This window comes from Pongo abelii, chromosome 9 (assembly GCF_028885655.2).
Source record: "Pongo abelii isolate AG06213 chromosome 9, NHGRI_mPonAbe1-v2.0_pri, whole genome shotgun sequence".
Taxonomy (NCBI): domain Eukaryota; kingdom Metazoa; phylum Chordata; class Mammalia; order Primates; family Hominidae; genus Pongo; species Pongo abelii.
In genome coordinates this window covers 31,128,841-31,145,722 of record NC_071994.2, presented here as the reverse complement: position 1 = coordinate 31,145,722, position 16,882 = coordinate 31,128,841, and the positions used below count along the sequence as shown (strand labels likewise).

General features: G+C 44.1%; 1 protein-coding gene across 5 annotated transcripts in view; it reads left to right on the top strand.

The window, feature by feature from the left end:
• The window catches only part of LDLRAD3 (low density lipoprotein receptor class A domain containing 3), a 287,626-nt gene that overhangs the window by 129,319 nt on the left and 141,425 nt on the right, over positions 1 to 16,882 (top strand). For all 5 annotated transcript variants that reach the window (XM_024254933.3, XM_063728474.1, XM_054524494.2 and 2 more), the window contains one exon: positions 10,009 to 10,134. In XM_024254933.3, coding sequence (XP_024110701.1) covers positions 10,009 to 10,134 — 126 coding nt within the window. The remainder of the gene's footprint in view (positions 1 to 10,008; positions 10,135 to 16,882) is intronic.

Here is a 16,882-nt window from a genome sequence, read left to right as displayed (position 1 = left end):
AATTATTGAGTAGTCTGTGTGCCTGGCACTTCTCTGGGCATTGGAGATACACAGTGAACAAGACAGTGGCCCTTTGCTATTGGAAGTGTGGTACCTGGAGCCAGCAGCATTGCCTGGGAGCTTGTTAGGAATGCAGGATCCCAGGCTCCACCCGAGACCCACTGCATTTTAACAAGGTCCTGGGGCAATCCATTTGCACACACTGGTTTTTGAGACCACGCTGTAAGAGCATGTTTACCAAAATGTCCACAGTATACTTCCCCACGTGGTGGCAATTTGTTATAAATTTTACATCTGTCTTTGTATGTTTCTCCATGGTTTGACTTTTTCACAGTGAGCTGTGTCTTGTGTTTATAAAAGCAAGGGTGGTGATATTGTGGAACAGCTCCTTGTTCGTTGGGCTCTCTCAGCCACATACTGGCAGGATCCTGGGGCAGGAGTGGGAGGTGAGCAGGGGTTGAAGGTGAGTAGCTGTTGCTCATTTGGCCAACCACAGAGGTCTAGAAGAGAGATCCTGGAGACCCACAGCTACAGCAGGAGCTGTTGCCATAGCCTGAGAGATGCAGCAGGTCTGATTAGCTGACTTCATGGCTGTTCTGGTGGAACAGAGAGGCTTCCACATTGCAGCCTCTGTCCAGCTCTTTTGTGTGATTGCTGCCTGGGAAGAATCTGGGGAGGTGGCCAGAGACAGCAAGCCCACGCTGAAGTTTCCATCATCCTCCAGGACCTTGAGCAGCCCTGAGCCCTTCCCAGGCAGATTGGGAGCTACACACATGAAGTCTGGGGAAGAGCCTTCTATACAAGGCCTGGAAAGTTCTGCTCCTGTGGGAGAGGGGCTTTTTCTTGGGAGTCTCTCCTGTACCTGTCCCAGATGAGGGGTTTGATCAGGTATGGCTCTAGGGTACCCTGCCTAAAGTGTAGTGTAGTTAAAAGAAGCTGGACTCAAGAGCAGAAGAACTGGACTGTAGACCAGTCTGACCCTAAATAGCTATGTGACTTTGGGCAAGTCCAGTTGCCTCTTTGAGCCTCAGTTTTCTCATCTGTGGAACATGAGAATTAGTTAGTGAGTGCACGTATGTGGACTGCCTGCGTGCCCCAGTTGTTACGAGTCTTTGTCCTTAGGATATCACAACCTGGAGACACTGGAATGCCTCCCGGCCCCCTCTAGTTCTCACATGGACCCCAAATATTGGTCCCAGGACTGTCTCTGATTTATGACCTGGTTATCACTGGCCTCTGGTGAAATGGGAAAAATAAGGACATCTAGTGAACATGTAGCTATAAAGTTTCTGCCCTTTCAGGGTAGAGAGTTCTTTACTCTGAGACTTTGCCTTCCTGCATTTTGGATGCTAAGGCAGCTGTTTATTTAGGGCATTAGTAAGTAGAGCTCATTGCGGGTGTTTTTGTAAGTCTTTGTGTAAAATAAAAAGTTGGCAATTGTGTTAGTGTTTCCTCTACTCTTACCTAGTTTTTTATTTTTTATTTTGCGGGTCTGTGAATTCCAGAACTGTGGGGAAGTAGGCTCGCTCTAAAAAGTGGGGAGAGGACTTAGATCAGGAAATAAACCCAACCCACAGGAGACCCTTGGTCCCCATCTTCCTGCTAATGAAAGCTGCCGCTTTGAAAAGTTTGTGGACCAGATCCTTGAAAAGTGGTGAATTCAAGTGTTCAGTGGAACAGAGTCACCCTGTCTGCCTTTGTCAGGGCTACTTTAAAGACAGGCAGGGTCAGTCTTTCGCCTTCTGTTGGGCGCTGCTGAGTTCTATGAGGAAATCTCCCCTTTGTGGAAATGGCGGGTGAGAGAGGGACAGTCGGGGCCTTGCCCAGGACCCCCCTTCCCCACAGCCCTGTAGCAAGTCATGCAGGCAGGGAGCAGCTGACAGCTGTTGTCTGGGATAGGCTTCTCTCTGCCCCTGCCAGGCACTCGGCTGGTTGCCTGTGATCTGCTTTGCAGGCGTGTGATGATGCAAATGTAAATCATAACAGGACAGGCTTCCCTGACATAAACAGCAACTGAGCATGCTGACCAGGCAGGAAGTCTCATTAGTAATTCCTGAAAAGGGTGCAAGGGCAGGGCCAAAGAGCCGGTTAATTGAATGATGGCTAATTCGTTTATAATTATTCATATTTTCACTCTTTTCTCTTTCTCCCATAAAACCTAGTCCTCTGGAGCTGGGCCGGTCCTTAGAGAAATCTAAGGAGGCGGCAGAGCAGCTGTGCCAAGGGAAAGATTTGAACCTTGACTTTGTTTATTAGCAGTGTCAAGTTACTTCACTTCTGGACCTCAGTTTTCTTATCTGTAAAATGTTTTTTGTGTGTGTGTGAGAACTTAAAGAAAAAGATATCTGTGAAACAGAGCACAGTGCTTAGCTCATACTAAGCATTCAGAAAATGCTAGCCATGTTCTCCAGCCTCACTCTTTCCTTTTATAGGTTCATTTGGACATTATGCAAATATTTATGAGGCACATGGTGTAGGCACTGTACGGTGCAGCTCCTTTAAAAATGGTAAATGAAAGTATGCAAATGAGTGTACGTTCTTGGAGACTGGAAGGCAGGGGCGTTAGCCAAACAGCTTAATACAAAACTGGTGAGATCAAGTAGTGATGTGTCCTGTGAGGGGAAAGAATAGAAGGCTGAGGGTTAGAGCGACTAAGGGTGGGAGCGTAGGTTCTACTGCAGATAGTGCAATGATTCAAGAGACTGAGTAAGATGGAGGAGTGAGCCGTGCTGAGCCCTGGGAAAAAGACATTCCAGGCAGTGGGAACAGAGAGTGCAAAGGCCCTGAGGTGGGAAAATGCTGGCTGGGCTTGAGAAGGAACAAAGAAGCCTGTGTAGTTTGATTTCCAAGATGGGAAGATCTTCATGGCCTTCATGAGAAAGCCTGGAATTGGAGAGCAGCATGATGACTCTAGGTTTTATTCTAAAGTAACGGGAAGGCAGTGACCTTCTTAGTAGAGGAGTGATGTGCTGAGGCTTATGAGGAAACACTGTCAGCGTAGATGGCAAAGCCTGTAAGCGTTCTTCCCTGATCCCTCAAAAGGTGACCAGAACAAGAGTGGCTGATCAAGGACCATGTGTCAGAAGCTTGAACCTGTCTGGAAGGACACGATGGCTGGAGAGCTGGCAGAGGGGCAAACCTGACCCTGGAAAATGGAACTCCTCTGCTTTTCTGTTACTGTAGACTTTCCCGGCAGAAGCTAAAATGCCCATCTGTGCAGAAAAAGCATTAACACAGCAGGCCTGACTGCTGCCCTTTGAAAAGTCTGCTTGGAACATTGGTCCTTGGCTGGCATCCAGGAACCTCAATTTCAGTAGGTTTCCCATTACCCAACTGTTAATGGTGGCTCACTGTGCCTAAACTGGCTGTGCAGACAGTGTAGTTGATGCTGTTTTTCTGCTGGAAGTCTGGAAATTTGGTGTGCCGAGAATGCCTGTGTGACCAGCCTCTCATAAAAACCGTGAGCACTGAGCCTCTAATGAGCTGCCCTGGTGGATGACATTTCACACATGTTGTCAACAACTTGTTGCTGGAGGAATTAAGCACATCCTGTGTGTCTACCCTGGAAGAATACTTGTGAAAGCTTGAGCCTGGTTTCCTGTGACTTCATTTCATATACCTTTTTCCTTGGCCTTTTTATCCTTTCACTGTAAGAAATCTTAGCTTTGATTATATGCCGAGTCCTGGGAGTTAGCCTAGTGAATCGTTGAATCTGTGTGGGCTTGGGGACCCCTGACACAGCATCTTATATGAAGGGATGTATCTTCATATAAGATGTATGTTGATGTATCTCATTACTGATGATGTTGACCATGGTCACTTGGCTGAGGTGGTATCTACCAAGTTTCTCCACTGTCAAGTTACTATTTTTCTCTTTGTAATTAATAACATTGCGGAAGATACTTTGACACTGTGCATATCCTGTTTCTCCTCAAGTGTTTATTTTCTAATTTTAGCATCCATTGCCAGATCTTGCCTGTAACAGTTATTACAATAGTGTTTGTTTCGTGGTGACTTTCTGTTCCCCGCACCTCTTCTACATTTATTAATGAGAAGTCTTCAATAAGGAAGAACTTTCCTTTCTCCCCTTTTTACTTACTTATTCAACAATTTTTGGTATCAGTCTCAGGTACTAGATCCTTATTTTGTTGGCCTCAGATATTTATTTTATTCTCTGTGTCATAATCTGATACTGTTGTTGATTTTGTTGCTTGGATGGTTCTAGCTTTGGCTATTGGGAACTTCAGGTTAACTTCTGTGTCCTTTTGACATGCTCCCATGATATTTGGACACTTACTTACATTATTTTGACACTTCTGGCAACAGAAGATACTCTGGGTTCATCTTGTTTGTATATTCTTCCTGGAATCAACCATTTCTCCAAGGAGGTTGGTTCTCTTTGTTGGATAATGGTATTTAGGAACCAAGATCTGGGTGCTAGGTGTGCTTATTGCTGTTGAGGTGTACTGCTTCTAGTCTCTCTCAGCAGACAGAGCTAGGAAATGTATGTATGTGCACTATCCCATACATACACACAAGTCAATATTTATTTTTGTCTGTCTGTCCATCCGTCCATCCATCCATCTATCCATCCATCCATCCATCCATCCATCCATACTGTCTGTCTAATTTTTAAAGCCCTTGGGTTCATACTGGTGACCTCCAATTCCTTCAAATTTCCATTGGAAATTTTGGTTCAATTTCAATGAACCAAAGCCTCACGATTCACTTTTTTTTTGAAGATGTCTTTTTTTTTGAGATGAGTCTCACTCTTTTGCCCAGGCTGGAGTGCAGTGGCGCAGTCTCAGCTCACTGCAACCTCTGCCTCCCGGGTTCAAGCAGTTCTCTGCTTCAGCCTCCTGAGTGGCTGGGATTACAGGTGCCTGTCACCATGCCTGGCTAATTTTTTTGTATATGTAGTAGAGACGAGGTTTCACCATCTTGGCCAGGCTGTCTTGAACTCCTGACCTCGTGATCCACCCATCTCAGCCTCCCAAAGTGCTGGGATTACAGGCGTCAGCCACCGTGCCTGGCCTAGCCTTCCCACTTTCTTTGTTTGCAACTTCTTTCTCTGACAGAAATCTTACAATATATTTACATATTTGTTCAACCCTAGTGCACCCAGAAGATAGTTTCAGAATTGATGACCCATACCCTTGGGAGAAACAAATATAACTAGTGTACAGTATTGTAGTTTTTTTTTTTTTCTTTAGCTTTATGGAATCTAGTCAACATACTGTTTTCCTGAGTTACTTAGGCTGGTTCTTTTCTTCCCCATCCCCTTCAGTGTGGTGGTGTTATTTACTAGTAATACAGTTACGTTTACTTGTTATTGTTTATATTTCATTTTGAGTTTTCCCCACATGTGATTGATTTTCAGTGTTTATTTTTGGGGTATATAAAATACTACCACAGTTCTAAGATATATACTGCTCTCAGTATATTCACACAAGTATATGTTAAGTCAGATAGACTATACTCGGAGAAATGTGTAACCTTCTCATCCTATTATCTTGTCTGATATCAGTTCCCCATGTTTTTCCACTCCTTTCCCACTCACCCCCTATAGATAACCAATCTCTTTAGTTTCTGGTTTATCCTCCTGTATTTCTTTTGCACAGATAAGCCAATACATGTATATTTTCTTATACCCCTTCTTTTCTTATATGGAGGGCAGCAAAGTACTATTACAGGATCTTTGGGGTATCACTTTGCCAACTGGAAATTTCTGTGGCCAGTGGCAACTTTGCCCAGGTTTTGCTCTGGCCTGCTGGGCTTCTCTGCCTACTTGACCTGGCAGGCTGCGCTTGGCTCCCACTACCAGCCTAGATCCCATACCTGCCAAGGGCAAGCCAGTTGCAGAACAGTGAGGGTTGTGTGAGCGAGCATGGAGTTCAGCCACTGCACAGCCAGGTGTGCCAGCTGTGGTGGGGCAGGCAGCTGCAGGCACCGGCATGGGTGCCAGCTCCCTGCAAAGCTGCAGGTGGACCAGGCATACCATAAGCAGCTTCCATGGCTGACACTGGGGAATGCAGTGTGGTGCCCAGAAGCTTGGAGACTCCAGTAACCACAGAGCCCTAAAGACGGTATCACAACCCTGGCTTGGGGGTGCTCCTAGGTCTGGGCTCCCCAAAGGACCACAGCTCTTCCTTCTTCTCTCCTCTTGTCTCCCACAACATGGTGGGCAAACAGAATGTTTCAGTCCTGTTTGTGTTATAGTTCTTTCAGCCCTGCCATTCAGTGAGTTCCTAGTTCTTGTCCTGCATCCAGGAAGAATGAGGTACGCAGACAAGTGGAGGGTGAGCAAGACAAAGGGGAACTTTATTGAGTAATAGAACAGCTCAGAGGAGACTCACAGTGGGCAGCTCCTCTCCATAGCCAGGGTGTCTTGATGAGTGTTCAGCTCTCAGCAGAGAGGGTAGCTCCTCTCTGCAGCTTGTCCTGTTGTCTCCTCAAGTCTGGCTGAGTCCAGAGTTTTTATGGGCCTCAGAGGGGAGGAAGTGTGTGCCGATTAATCCATGGACAGCCTGGAAAAGTTCCCACTCCAGTCTGCGGGACCCACAGCCTGGCCCTCAGGCCTCAGGCCTTCCCTGGCTTGAAGACTGGGCTTCACCTGGGACCTACCCCTTCCGCCTATGAGCATGTCTGCCTCCTGCTGCCTTTCATGGTGCCCAGGTTTGTACCAAGGGGCACCTGCAGGGCAGTGCCAAGCTGTCTTCAGCACCCCCTTGGTCTTCCTTCCATGTTTGTCTTCACCCAAAGTCCGGAGGCAGCTGAGGTGGCAGGGGGCTTGTGTGTCAGTGCTGCCCTGAGCGTGCGCACATCCGGCTGGGTTGCAACAGTGCTCAGGCTCAGCCTCAACTTTGCTCCATGATCTGAGTGGGTGCTGACAGCAGGGAGAGGCCAGGGAGCTGGAGCAGACACCTCTGAGCCTGTGAGAGTAAGGGGGGCCCTTCCTGGGCCCCCCCGAGAGTGCAGAGATGTCTGCATCTGCAGCTGCAATTTGGGTGGCTGCAGCCATGCCCAGAAGGGTGGGACTCCTGCCTGCTCCGTGCTTCTGCTGACACTAGAGTGTGGCACTGCCCTGGGCCCAGCTCTGCCTCAGTGCCCCTCTCTGCCAGCCTCTCCATGACCGACCACACTGCTTCCCTACCAGCAGACGATTCAGCCTGGCCCCATCACAGTGGCTCCCAGGGTGGCAGGCAAGGTGCAGGTGGTACGGCGGCACCAGTCAACCCCACACAAATGAACCTGACACTTCCAGGGCCAGTCCCATACGTCCCAGCTATGCCTTCAGCTGGGTGCTCGCAGGCCCCTGGGATACAGCGGAGAGGGAGATTAAGACTGTGGTGGAGGCTTCAGGTCTGGGAGCGGATCCTACCAGGCCGTGTGAGGGTGGGGTTGTTGGCTCCCTCGGGGATGCAGGGCACAGGGGACCTACTGCTGCCACTGCTGCTCCTGCAGCCACTCCTGCCGCCACAGCTCACGCTTCCTCACTGCAGCTGGTGTGATGGCAGCGGCCACTCTGAACAGCCCACCGCTGCCATCAGTACTATAGATACTCTTTTCTACTTTACTTTTTTGACTTATCAGTATGTCCTGGAAATCACTTCACTTCATGTCAGTTTATAGAGACCTTTCATAATAAGCTTTTTAAACTTTGGTCATCAGAAAAAAAATTCTGTCAGCCCAAGGATCAGTTTTTAAATTCTATGAATTTAGTGATGATGAGGAGGAGGAGGATGAGGATGAGGATGACGATAAATAGCATAAGCATTACCATTAATTGAGCATCTACTGTATTCCATGCTCTATACTGTTTTGTATAGATTATCTCACTTAATCTTTACTAGAGCCCGAGGAAGTAGATGTTACCTCCAATTTACTGATAAGTGCTGTGGATGCAACTGGTTGGGGCTGATGTCGTGGGTGGTAAAAGAATACCAAGACAGTCATAGGTAAAGAAAGGCAGATTTGTTAGCAAAAGTACAAAAATATGTTTAATAGGTGCAAGAGGCAGCACAGCAGCGAAGGGGCTATCTGCAAAGCAGCAGGGGCTGGAGGAAAGTTTTATAGGGTCGTGCTGGAGGGGCCTACTTGTGGAACAAGGTATTTAATGAAAGGATGTTGGGCCAGTGGGTTTGTGATTAGCCATTTCTTGGAACAATTGTTCTCCCCGACTTGGGCCCTCTTACTTGTTGTTGCTTACTTATCAGGATGCCACAATAAGGAAACTGAAGTCCAGCAAAATTTAGAAACTTGCCCGAAGTCATAAAAAATAGAGTTGGAATTTGAACCCAGGACTGTCCTGAGTTTATGCTTTGAGAAGAGTACACCAGTACCATGACAGAAGTTCCAAGGTGAAACAAAGCCACGTGGGTTTTTCAAACCTGGAACATTTCAGGCCTTAAAACCCTGATGATTGTGAGTTGGCTGTTGTCAAAGTCAGCATGTTACAGACAGCAAGAACATGGAGGTAATTTATTGCCTGTTTGTTTCAAAGAAATGGCCATTCCTTCTTGGAGGACCGTGGGTCCTGCCTCTAAGACAGGAGACAAGAGGGATGCTACATAGGGCCTGCTACCTGGGATGTAGCAATAGATCTCATCTTACATCTCTTAATGGCAAGCCAGAGCACCAGAACCATTAACGGGAGAGTACATTACCCCACAGGGCTGTTTGGTTTAGCAGGACACTCAATCAAGCCCAAGTTACGGCAGTTTCTGCTAAAACTGTTTGTACAGCATGAGTGGAAGAATTTATTTGGAGCAGGATTCTGGCTTCTGTTGTGAAAAGTGACAGCCTCTGGCAGAGAGAGAGGCAATGCTGTTGAGTTGGTTGAGATCAGGGCTTCTGGAATCTGCGTGCTGGGCCTCACCCGGTGCTTGATTTTCCAGCTGTGTGACCTTGGGCAAGTCACTTCATCTCTCAAAGCGCATTTATGAAGTGGTGATAAGAACCATACTCATTTGTTTGGGACTCCTAAGACCACCCCAGATTCAGTGATTTGCCAGGAGGATTCACAGAACTCAGTATATGATCATACTCATGGCTGTGATTAATTACAGCAAAGGGATACAAAGCAAAATCAACACAGGTAAAAGACGAATGGAATAAAGTCCAGAGGAAACCAGGTTCAGGCTTCCAAGAGTCCCCTCCCAGTTGAGTCCAAAGGATGCACTAATTCCCCTAGCAATGGGTTGTAATCTAACAACATATGTGGAAGGTTATCCACCAGGGACACTCACTGGAGACTCAGTACCCAGAATTTTTATCAGGGGCTGATCACGTAGGCACCCTCTGTTCAGCATGTACCAAAATTATAGTCTCCCAGAAGGAAGGAAAGCAGGGGTGTTCAGTGTAAGTTGTACTGTTTGCATAAACAGTTTAGGCACAGCGAGCCACTCTTGTTAGTTAGGGTGGTGCAAAGTCTCCCAAAATCCAAGTTCCCAGACTCCAGCCAAGGAAGAGCCAACCTTGCAAGGAGGTCTTTGTAAGCATAGCAGTTTCAGTTCTGTTTTGTTACCTCTTTTCTGCCCATCATCCCATTGGGTGATTGCTGGGTGGATTAAATGAGATGATCCATACAAAGCTCTCAGCACACTGCCTAGTATGGTGAATACTTACTAAATGTTGATTACAGTTCCTTTGACATTCTGGGAATGAATTTTGATTGGTGCTTCAGCACCTTCATCTACTCGTCATCCATTTACTTACCTGTTCTTTGTTCATGGCTTCGTTCAGCACATTTTGATTGGCACCTGCTGTGGTGCAGGGGCTATGTTAGCCTCTTGGGTACTTTTGAAGCATTCCTCTCTAGACAATGCGGCGTGTGGGTGTCCAATCTGGCTGGGTGTTTGAGGTGGGTGGTGGTAATGAGAAGAAAGCTTCAGGGACTTTAAGATAAATCTTAAGTGGACTCATTTTCACATTCAGTGTTAGTGGGATGAGTATGCAGTCATCTGAGAACATCTCCTGATGTCTTGCTGTTTCTTTTTCTTCCTGCAGCCAAGGCTAAGTCGAAATGTGGCCCGACCTTCTTCCCCTGTGCCAGCGGCATCCACTGCATCATTGGTCGCTTCCGGTGCAATGGGTTTGAGGACTGTCCCGATGGCAGCGATGAAGAGAACTGCAGTAAGTGCTGCACAGTTGAACACTGTGATCCCTTGTTCTTTCCTGCCAGCCAGACTTGTCCACATTGGTCACCCTCATCATGTGCTTCTTATACCTAGAGGCTCAGGCATTCTCTTCTGTTACCCAGATTCTGTTCTTTCCTACTTCTTGTGTAAATCTGTAAATGTTCAGCCACCATTTATCAGGGGTTCTGCCAAGTGCACTGAGCCTGAGGTTTGCTGTATTTTCAGTTCTGACAATAGCTCTGCAAATGCAGATGTATTATCCTTAGTTAACAGATAAGAAATTTCAAGTTAGAGAAGTACATTAACTCATCCAGGGTCACATAGCTCATAAGAAGCAGAGCCATTTCTAGGTTCATTCAAACCCTCATCTGACTGATACAACACTTAATGTTTATGTGCTTGCTTACTTTTTTCTTACTTTGAATTCTTTTCTTAAAAAAGTTGGACAGGTGTGGTGGCTTGCACCTGTAATCCCAGCACTTTAGGAGGCTGAGAAGGGAGGATTGCTTGAGTCCAGGAGTTCAAGACCAGCCTAGGCAACAAGGTAAAACCCCATCTCTACAAAAAGTACAAAATTTAGGTAGGCATGGTGGCACATGCCTCTAGTCCCAGCTACTCAGGAGGATGAGGTGGGAGGATGCTTGAGCCTGGGAGGTCAAGGCTGCAGTGAGCTGAGATGGCACCACTGCACTCCAGCCTGGGCAACAGAGCGAGACCCTGTCTCAAACAAAAAGTGTTTATGTGTTACTTGTATGCATACTATAAAAATTTATTCTTGAGAAAACGGTTCAAGTAACATAGATGAAGTTAATGTGCTCCTTGACTGTGACCACCCTGATTTGTTTTACCTGCTGTATAATATTCCCCTGGTATCAGTGTGCATGCACACACACACTCATGTTCACTCCCTCTTTCCTTGCAGCTTAGCAGTCTTGCTGTTGGGTTTAACTACTCCTTGCCTTGGATACATGCAGATCCTTCCTTTTAGCATCCTGCTGTCCACAATGACTTTGTGTACAGCAGCCTCAGTGACCTTCAAGCCTCTCTTCTTCACCTTTAATACTGGCCCAGCTCGCCCATCAGTTTGCTTCATACCTGCCACTGGTCACTCCGGTCACTGTTTCTTCTTCTTTCCCCATTCCTCAAGATGTTTAGACTACTTGAGCCTTCATAATTATCATCGGCTCTGAACAAACTTACGTGTTTATTTTCTGTGCATATATGTATAAAAGACTTTATGTTTTAAAGGGGTTTGAGGTTCACAGCAAAACTGAGAGGAAGGTACAGAGATTTTCCAAATCCTCTGCCCCAACACATACACAGCTTCTCCCATTATCAATATCCCCGTCCAGTGTGATACAATCATTACAATCAAACCTGTGTTAACATATCAAGTCCATAATTTACATTAGGGTTCACTCTGGTGTTGAACATTCTATGGATCTTGATAAGTATATCATGACACGTAGCCACCATTATAGTATCATACAGAATAGTTTCACTGCCCTAAACATTTTCTGTGCTCGTCCTATTCATCCCTTTTTGTACCCCCACCACATATTTTAATAAATATTTTTCTTCTCATTATTGTAAAGAACTTGGAAAATATAAACAAGTATAAAGAAGAAAGCAAAACTGCCCATATCCCATAAGTTAGAATGAGACACTATTAATATTTATCCCATTGTTGGAGATACTAGATTGCTGGAGAATTAGACAAAATAATAACTGAAAAGTACTCAGTATAATGGCTGGCACAGAGTAATTGATTTTTTAAAATAGTGGTTTAAAACAAAACTGTAAGAGAAGACCATAGTTACTAGGATTTTGTCTTTGATTTTGGACTTACAATATACTTCTTGTGTATTTTAGTTAATCCTTTAGTAAGTGAGTATCAGCTTGATCTCTGCTTCCTGCTGTCCATGGGGATCTTATAATCTAAGGGAGAAATTACACACACACACACACACACACACACACACGCCCCAGAATAATCCAATGGCAATAAAATGCAAGTATGACATATTATAGTATAAGCATTCCAAATGATTATGTCATCCTATATATTCCCTGCCATAATTAAAGACCTTATATGATTTAAATGTTTGGACATTGGTCTTTAATTTTCTCTTTTTTTTTGAGACAAGGTCTTGCTCTGTCACCCAGGCTGGAGTGCAGTGATGCCATCATAGCTCACTCCAGCCTCAACCTCCTGGGCTCAGGTAATCCTTCTACCTCAGCCTTATGAGTAGCTGGGATCACAGGGGTGTGCCACCACACCCTCCTAATTTAAAACCAATTTTTTTTTTTGTAGAAATGGCATTTTACCCTGTTGCCCAAGCTGGTCTCGAACTCCTGGGCTCAGACAATCCTCCCGCCTTGGGTTCCCTAAGTGCTGGGATTATAGGCATGAGCCACCATGCCTGGTCTGGTCTTTAATTTTCTAAATGAGTAAATTATACCCATTCCAAACTATGCCAATGAGGATTAAGTCAGCATCTTCCTCTGACATAGCTACCATTTAAAAATAGTGGTTCTGAAACCGGGCGAGGTGGGGCACCCGTCTTAGCCCTAGCTACTCGAGAGTGTGAGGTGGGAGGATTGCTTAAGCCCAGGAGTTCAAGGTCGGCCTGGGTAACATAGCAAGACCCCATCTCTATAAAAATAAATAAGTAAATACAATTTTTTTTAATTAGAAAAAATAGTGATTCTAGCTCACTATGTTGGAAAGTGGTAAATAAAAGTATGAGTCAAACTATTTATCCCCTCGTTCCTATGTGAGTTATACTTCAGAGTAATCAAATAGCTGACTTTAAAAGGTTATTTTTTATTGAAGAATACCAGCTAATAGAAGAATAAAGAAATTAGAGTATCTTCATTTTGTAACTCCTAATGAAAAATGGGTCTAGGTAATGATCATCAATGACTGCTTAAAACCATTTGGTAAAAAATTGATGGGGCCTTCATAATGGAGAGATCAGGCTGAAAACTCCTGAATCTACCAGTCAGTCTTTTCACAGCTTTGAATCAGTGTGGATTCACTTCAAGTAGAATGTATTAATAGAAACCTTGCCACTCTCTAGGTCACTTTAGAGTATAGTTGTCTTATATAATACATCTGTGTACATTAGCCACCCCACAAGACCGTGTTTTAATTTTTGCTTTAAATATTCAAACATATTTTGAAGAGTTCCAAAGGTATGTATTTACCCAGATATTCACCATTTGATCACTCTTCCTTCATTCCTGATATTGCCAAGTCTTCTTCTAGTATCATTTTCCTCCTCTGTGAAGAACTTCCTTTAGCAATTCTTCTGAAGTTGGTAACAAATTATCTTAGCTTGCCTTCATCTGAGAATGTCTTTATTTCACCTTCATTCCTAAAGGATATTTTTACTGCATATAGAATTCTGAGCTGACAGTTCTTTTCTATAAGCACTTTAAGTATGCCACTTCTATCTGGCTTTTACGATTTCTGAAGAGAAATTTACAGTCGTTCAAGTTGTTTCCCCATAGATTATACATCATTTTTCTTTAGCTGCTTTGAAGTGTTTTTTTGTTTTTTGTTTTTGTTGTTGTCTTTAGTTTTCATCAGTTAGATCATAGTGTGTCTGGGTATAATTTCTTTGAGTTTATCCTGTTAGGGTTCTCTGAGCTATTTGAATCTGTAGGTTTTTGTCTTTTGCTATACATGTTCACCTGTTATTTCTTCAGATATTTTAAAAGTACTATACGTTTTCTCCCTTCTTTATGGGAGTCTAATGACAACAATGTTAGATCTGTTTTTATAGTCCCACAAGTCCCTGAGGCTCTGTGAGTTTTTATTTTTTTATTTTTTTGGGGGTAGGCCAGGGTTTCACTCCATCACCCAGGCTAGAGTGCAGTGGTGCGATCATGGCTCACTGCAGCCTCAACTTCCTGAGCTCCAGTGATCCTCCCTCCTCAGCCTCCTGAGTAGCTGGGACCACAGGCATGCACCACCATGCCTGGCTAATTTTTTTTTTTATTGTATTTTTTGTAGAGGTGGGTTTTGATGTGTTGCCCAGGTTGGTCTCAAACTCCTGAGCTCAAGTGATCCGCCCACCTCAGCCTCCCAAAGTGCTGGGATTATAAGCATGAGCCACCACACCAGAACTCTGTTCATTTTTAATCACTCCTTTTTATTTTTATTGTTTATATTGGACAATTTCTATTAATCTGTCATCAAGCTCACTTACTCTTTCATCTGTCATCTCCAGTCTGCTTTCAAGCCTATATAGTGTTTTGTTTTGTTTAGTTGTTTAAATTTCAGTTACTGTATCTTTCTGTTCTAAAATTTCTTTTTGGTTTTCTTTATAGCTTCTCTTTCTTTGCTGAGACTTTCTGTTTTTCCATTTGTTTTGAGAGTGTGTGTGACTGCTTACTCGAGCATTTATGTAAAAGCTGCTCTAAAATCTTCATCATATAACTTCAACATCTGTGTCATCTTGGCATTTCTCTGTTGATTGTCTTAACCCAAATGAATTGAGATTTTCTTGGTTCTTAATATGACAAGTAATTTTGGATTATATTCTGGATATTTTTATTATTATGTGTGACACTCTGGGTCTTATTTGAAGCCTAGCAGGAGTGCTTACGTATGTGTTTTAGTAGGTAAATGACCTGGGCAGGTCAGGCCACAGGTTTCTACCAGCCCTCTGTGGGCTATGGTTACAATTGTTTTCACGCTGTTTTTGCAATGCTATTTGGATGTGTCCTGCCTGTGCCCTTACCAGTAGTTTGTGAGTTCAGTCTTTGATGTGCTGATTAGGACCAGGTCCATGTGCATGCAGCTTGAGGGGATCATCCTAGGAGTTTGTAAACGGTTTTATGGGTTAGTTTCTGAGCTCCTTTCTCTTCTTAGTGTCTCTGATTCTTTCCAGTTTCCTGGGGCTCCAAAAGGGAGAAATACGGTAAACTCGCCACCATTTTGGTGATAGTTTTTGGTCTTATTCTCCATTTGACCTGCACCAAATTACCCTTCACAGCTACTGCATGCATTCTCTTCAGGTTTTTTAAATGATATTCAGTGGGAAAGCCAGAGTGAGGTGTGATGACTGCATCTGACCTGGAGCGGGAACTTCCATAAGCCAGTTTCAGCAGCACAAAAAGACAGTCGTCTGATGCGGTGCAAAGGAATACACATCGCCATTATGAGATTGTTCTGCCAAAAACATCCCACCTGAATCTGATTAAGCCTCTAAATCTAACCATTAGTTTACTGGAAATTCAGGGACAGGGAAGTATGTTAATGACCCCACAGGGAGGCAAACTTTTAGATACAGAATATGGGAAATTCTTCAAGACCCAGTTTCATTCATAAATAAACTCTAAGAAAAAAAACAGAGGAAAAGGGAACTTATAGATTGAAAGAGAGTAAAAGACAAATTAACCAAATGTGATGTGTGGACCATATTTGAATGCTGATCATACAAATCAACTATTAAAAAAATTGAGATAGAGAAGTTTACATCATGGTTTGATACTTGATATTAAGGCATTATTATTTATTTTTAATATGTAAGAATGATATTGTGTCTATTTTTTAAAGTCCTTATCTTTTAGAAATATATACTGAAGTATATAAAGAGATTATGTGCTATCTGGGATGTACTTCAAGCCAATTCCATCAGGGATTGAAACAAAATGGTCAGTGAGTTGATAATTGTTAAACCCATGGAGTTCAATAAACCAGTCTGTATTTTTGTATATGTTTGAAATTTTCCATAATGAAATGGTGAGAAGAAATAAATAAAAGTTAAAGAAGTGGTTCTGTTTGGTGATGTCTTGACTTTAACAAAAATAACTAGAGAGTTATATTTTTAAAGAACTTTGGTTTGCAGACATGTGTTTTCCAGGTTTAGCATTCATTTTGCACTCAAGAGTGAGGATAAGCAAAAACCCAGTATATATAATTTTTTTTTTTTCCAAATAGGGTCTCGCTCTCATTTTCTAGGCTGGAGTGCAGTAGTACGAACACAGCTCACTGTAGCCTTGACTTCCCAGGCTCAGGTGATTCTTCCATCTCAGCCGCCCAAGAGTAGCTGGGACTTCAGGCGCACACTGCCACACCAGGCTAAATTTTTTTTTGTATTTTTAGTAGTGTTGGAGTTTCACCCTGTTACCCAGGCTGGTGTCGAACTCCTAGCCTCAAGAAATCCACCCTGCTTGGCCTCTCAAAGCGCTGGGATTATAGGCATGAGCCACTGCATCCAGCCAAATTAAAAAAAAAAAAAAATGTAAAGATGGGGTTTTGCCATGTTGCCCAGGCTGGTCTTGAACTCCTGAGCTCAAGCCAACTGCTTGCCTTAGCCTCCCAAAGTACTTGGATTACAGGTGTGAGCCACCCCACCCAGCCCCCCAAAACCAGTATTTTCTTTTAGAGCTTCACAATGCTGAGATTTTGCCCTTTGACTTTTTTTCCTTTCTGCATTTTGCTGTTTGGCCTCTTTCCTCCGCTGTCCTCATACGTTCTTGGCTGGAGGTGAAACCCTGGGTTGGCTGGCAGCACGGCTCTCACCCCAGTCCTCATTCAGTAAGGACGAGGACTCCAGCCAAGAACTGAAACGGCAGGGTGTCTGGGGGACCACGATAGAAAGTTGATTCAAGCTGAAGATCTTCTGCTACAGCTTTTAGTGTAGTTGTGCCCAGAAAAACCACTGTGTCCTGGACTGTATCTCTCCACTGATGACAAATTCTTGCCTGAATTCTGAGTACCACTGAAT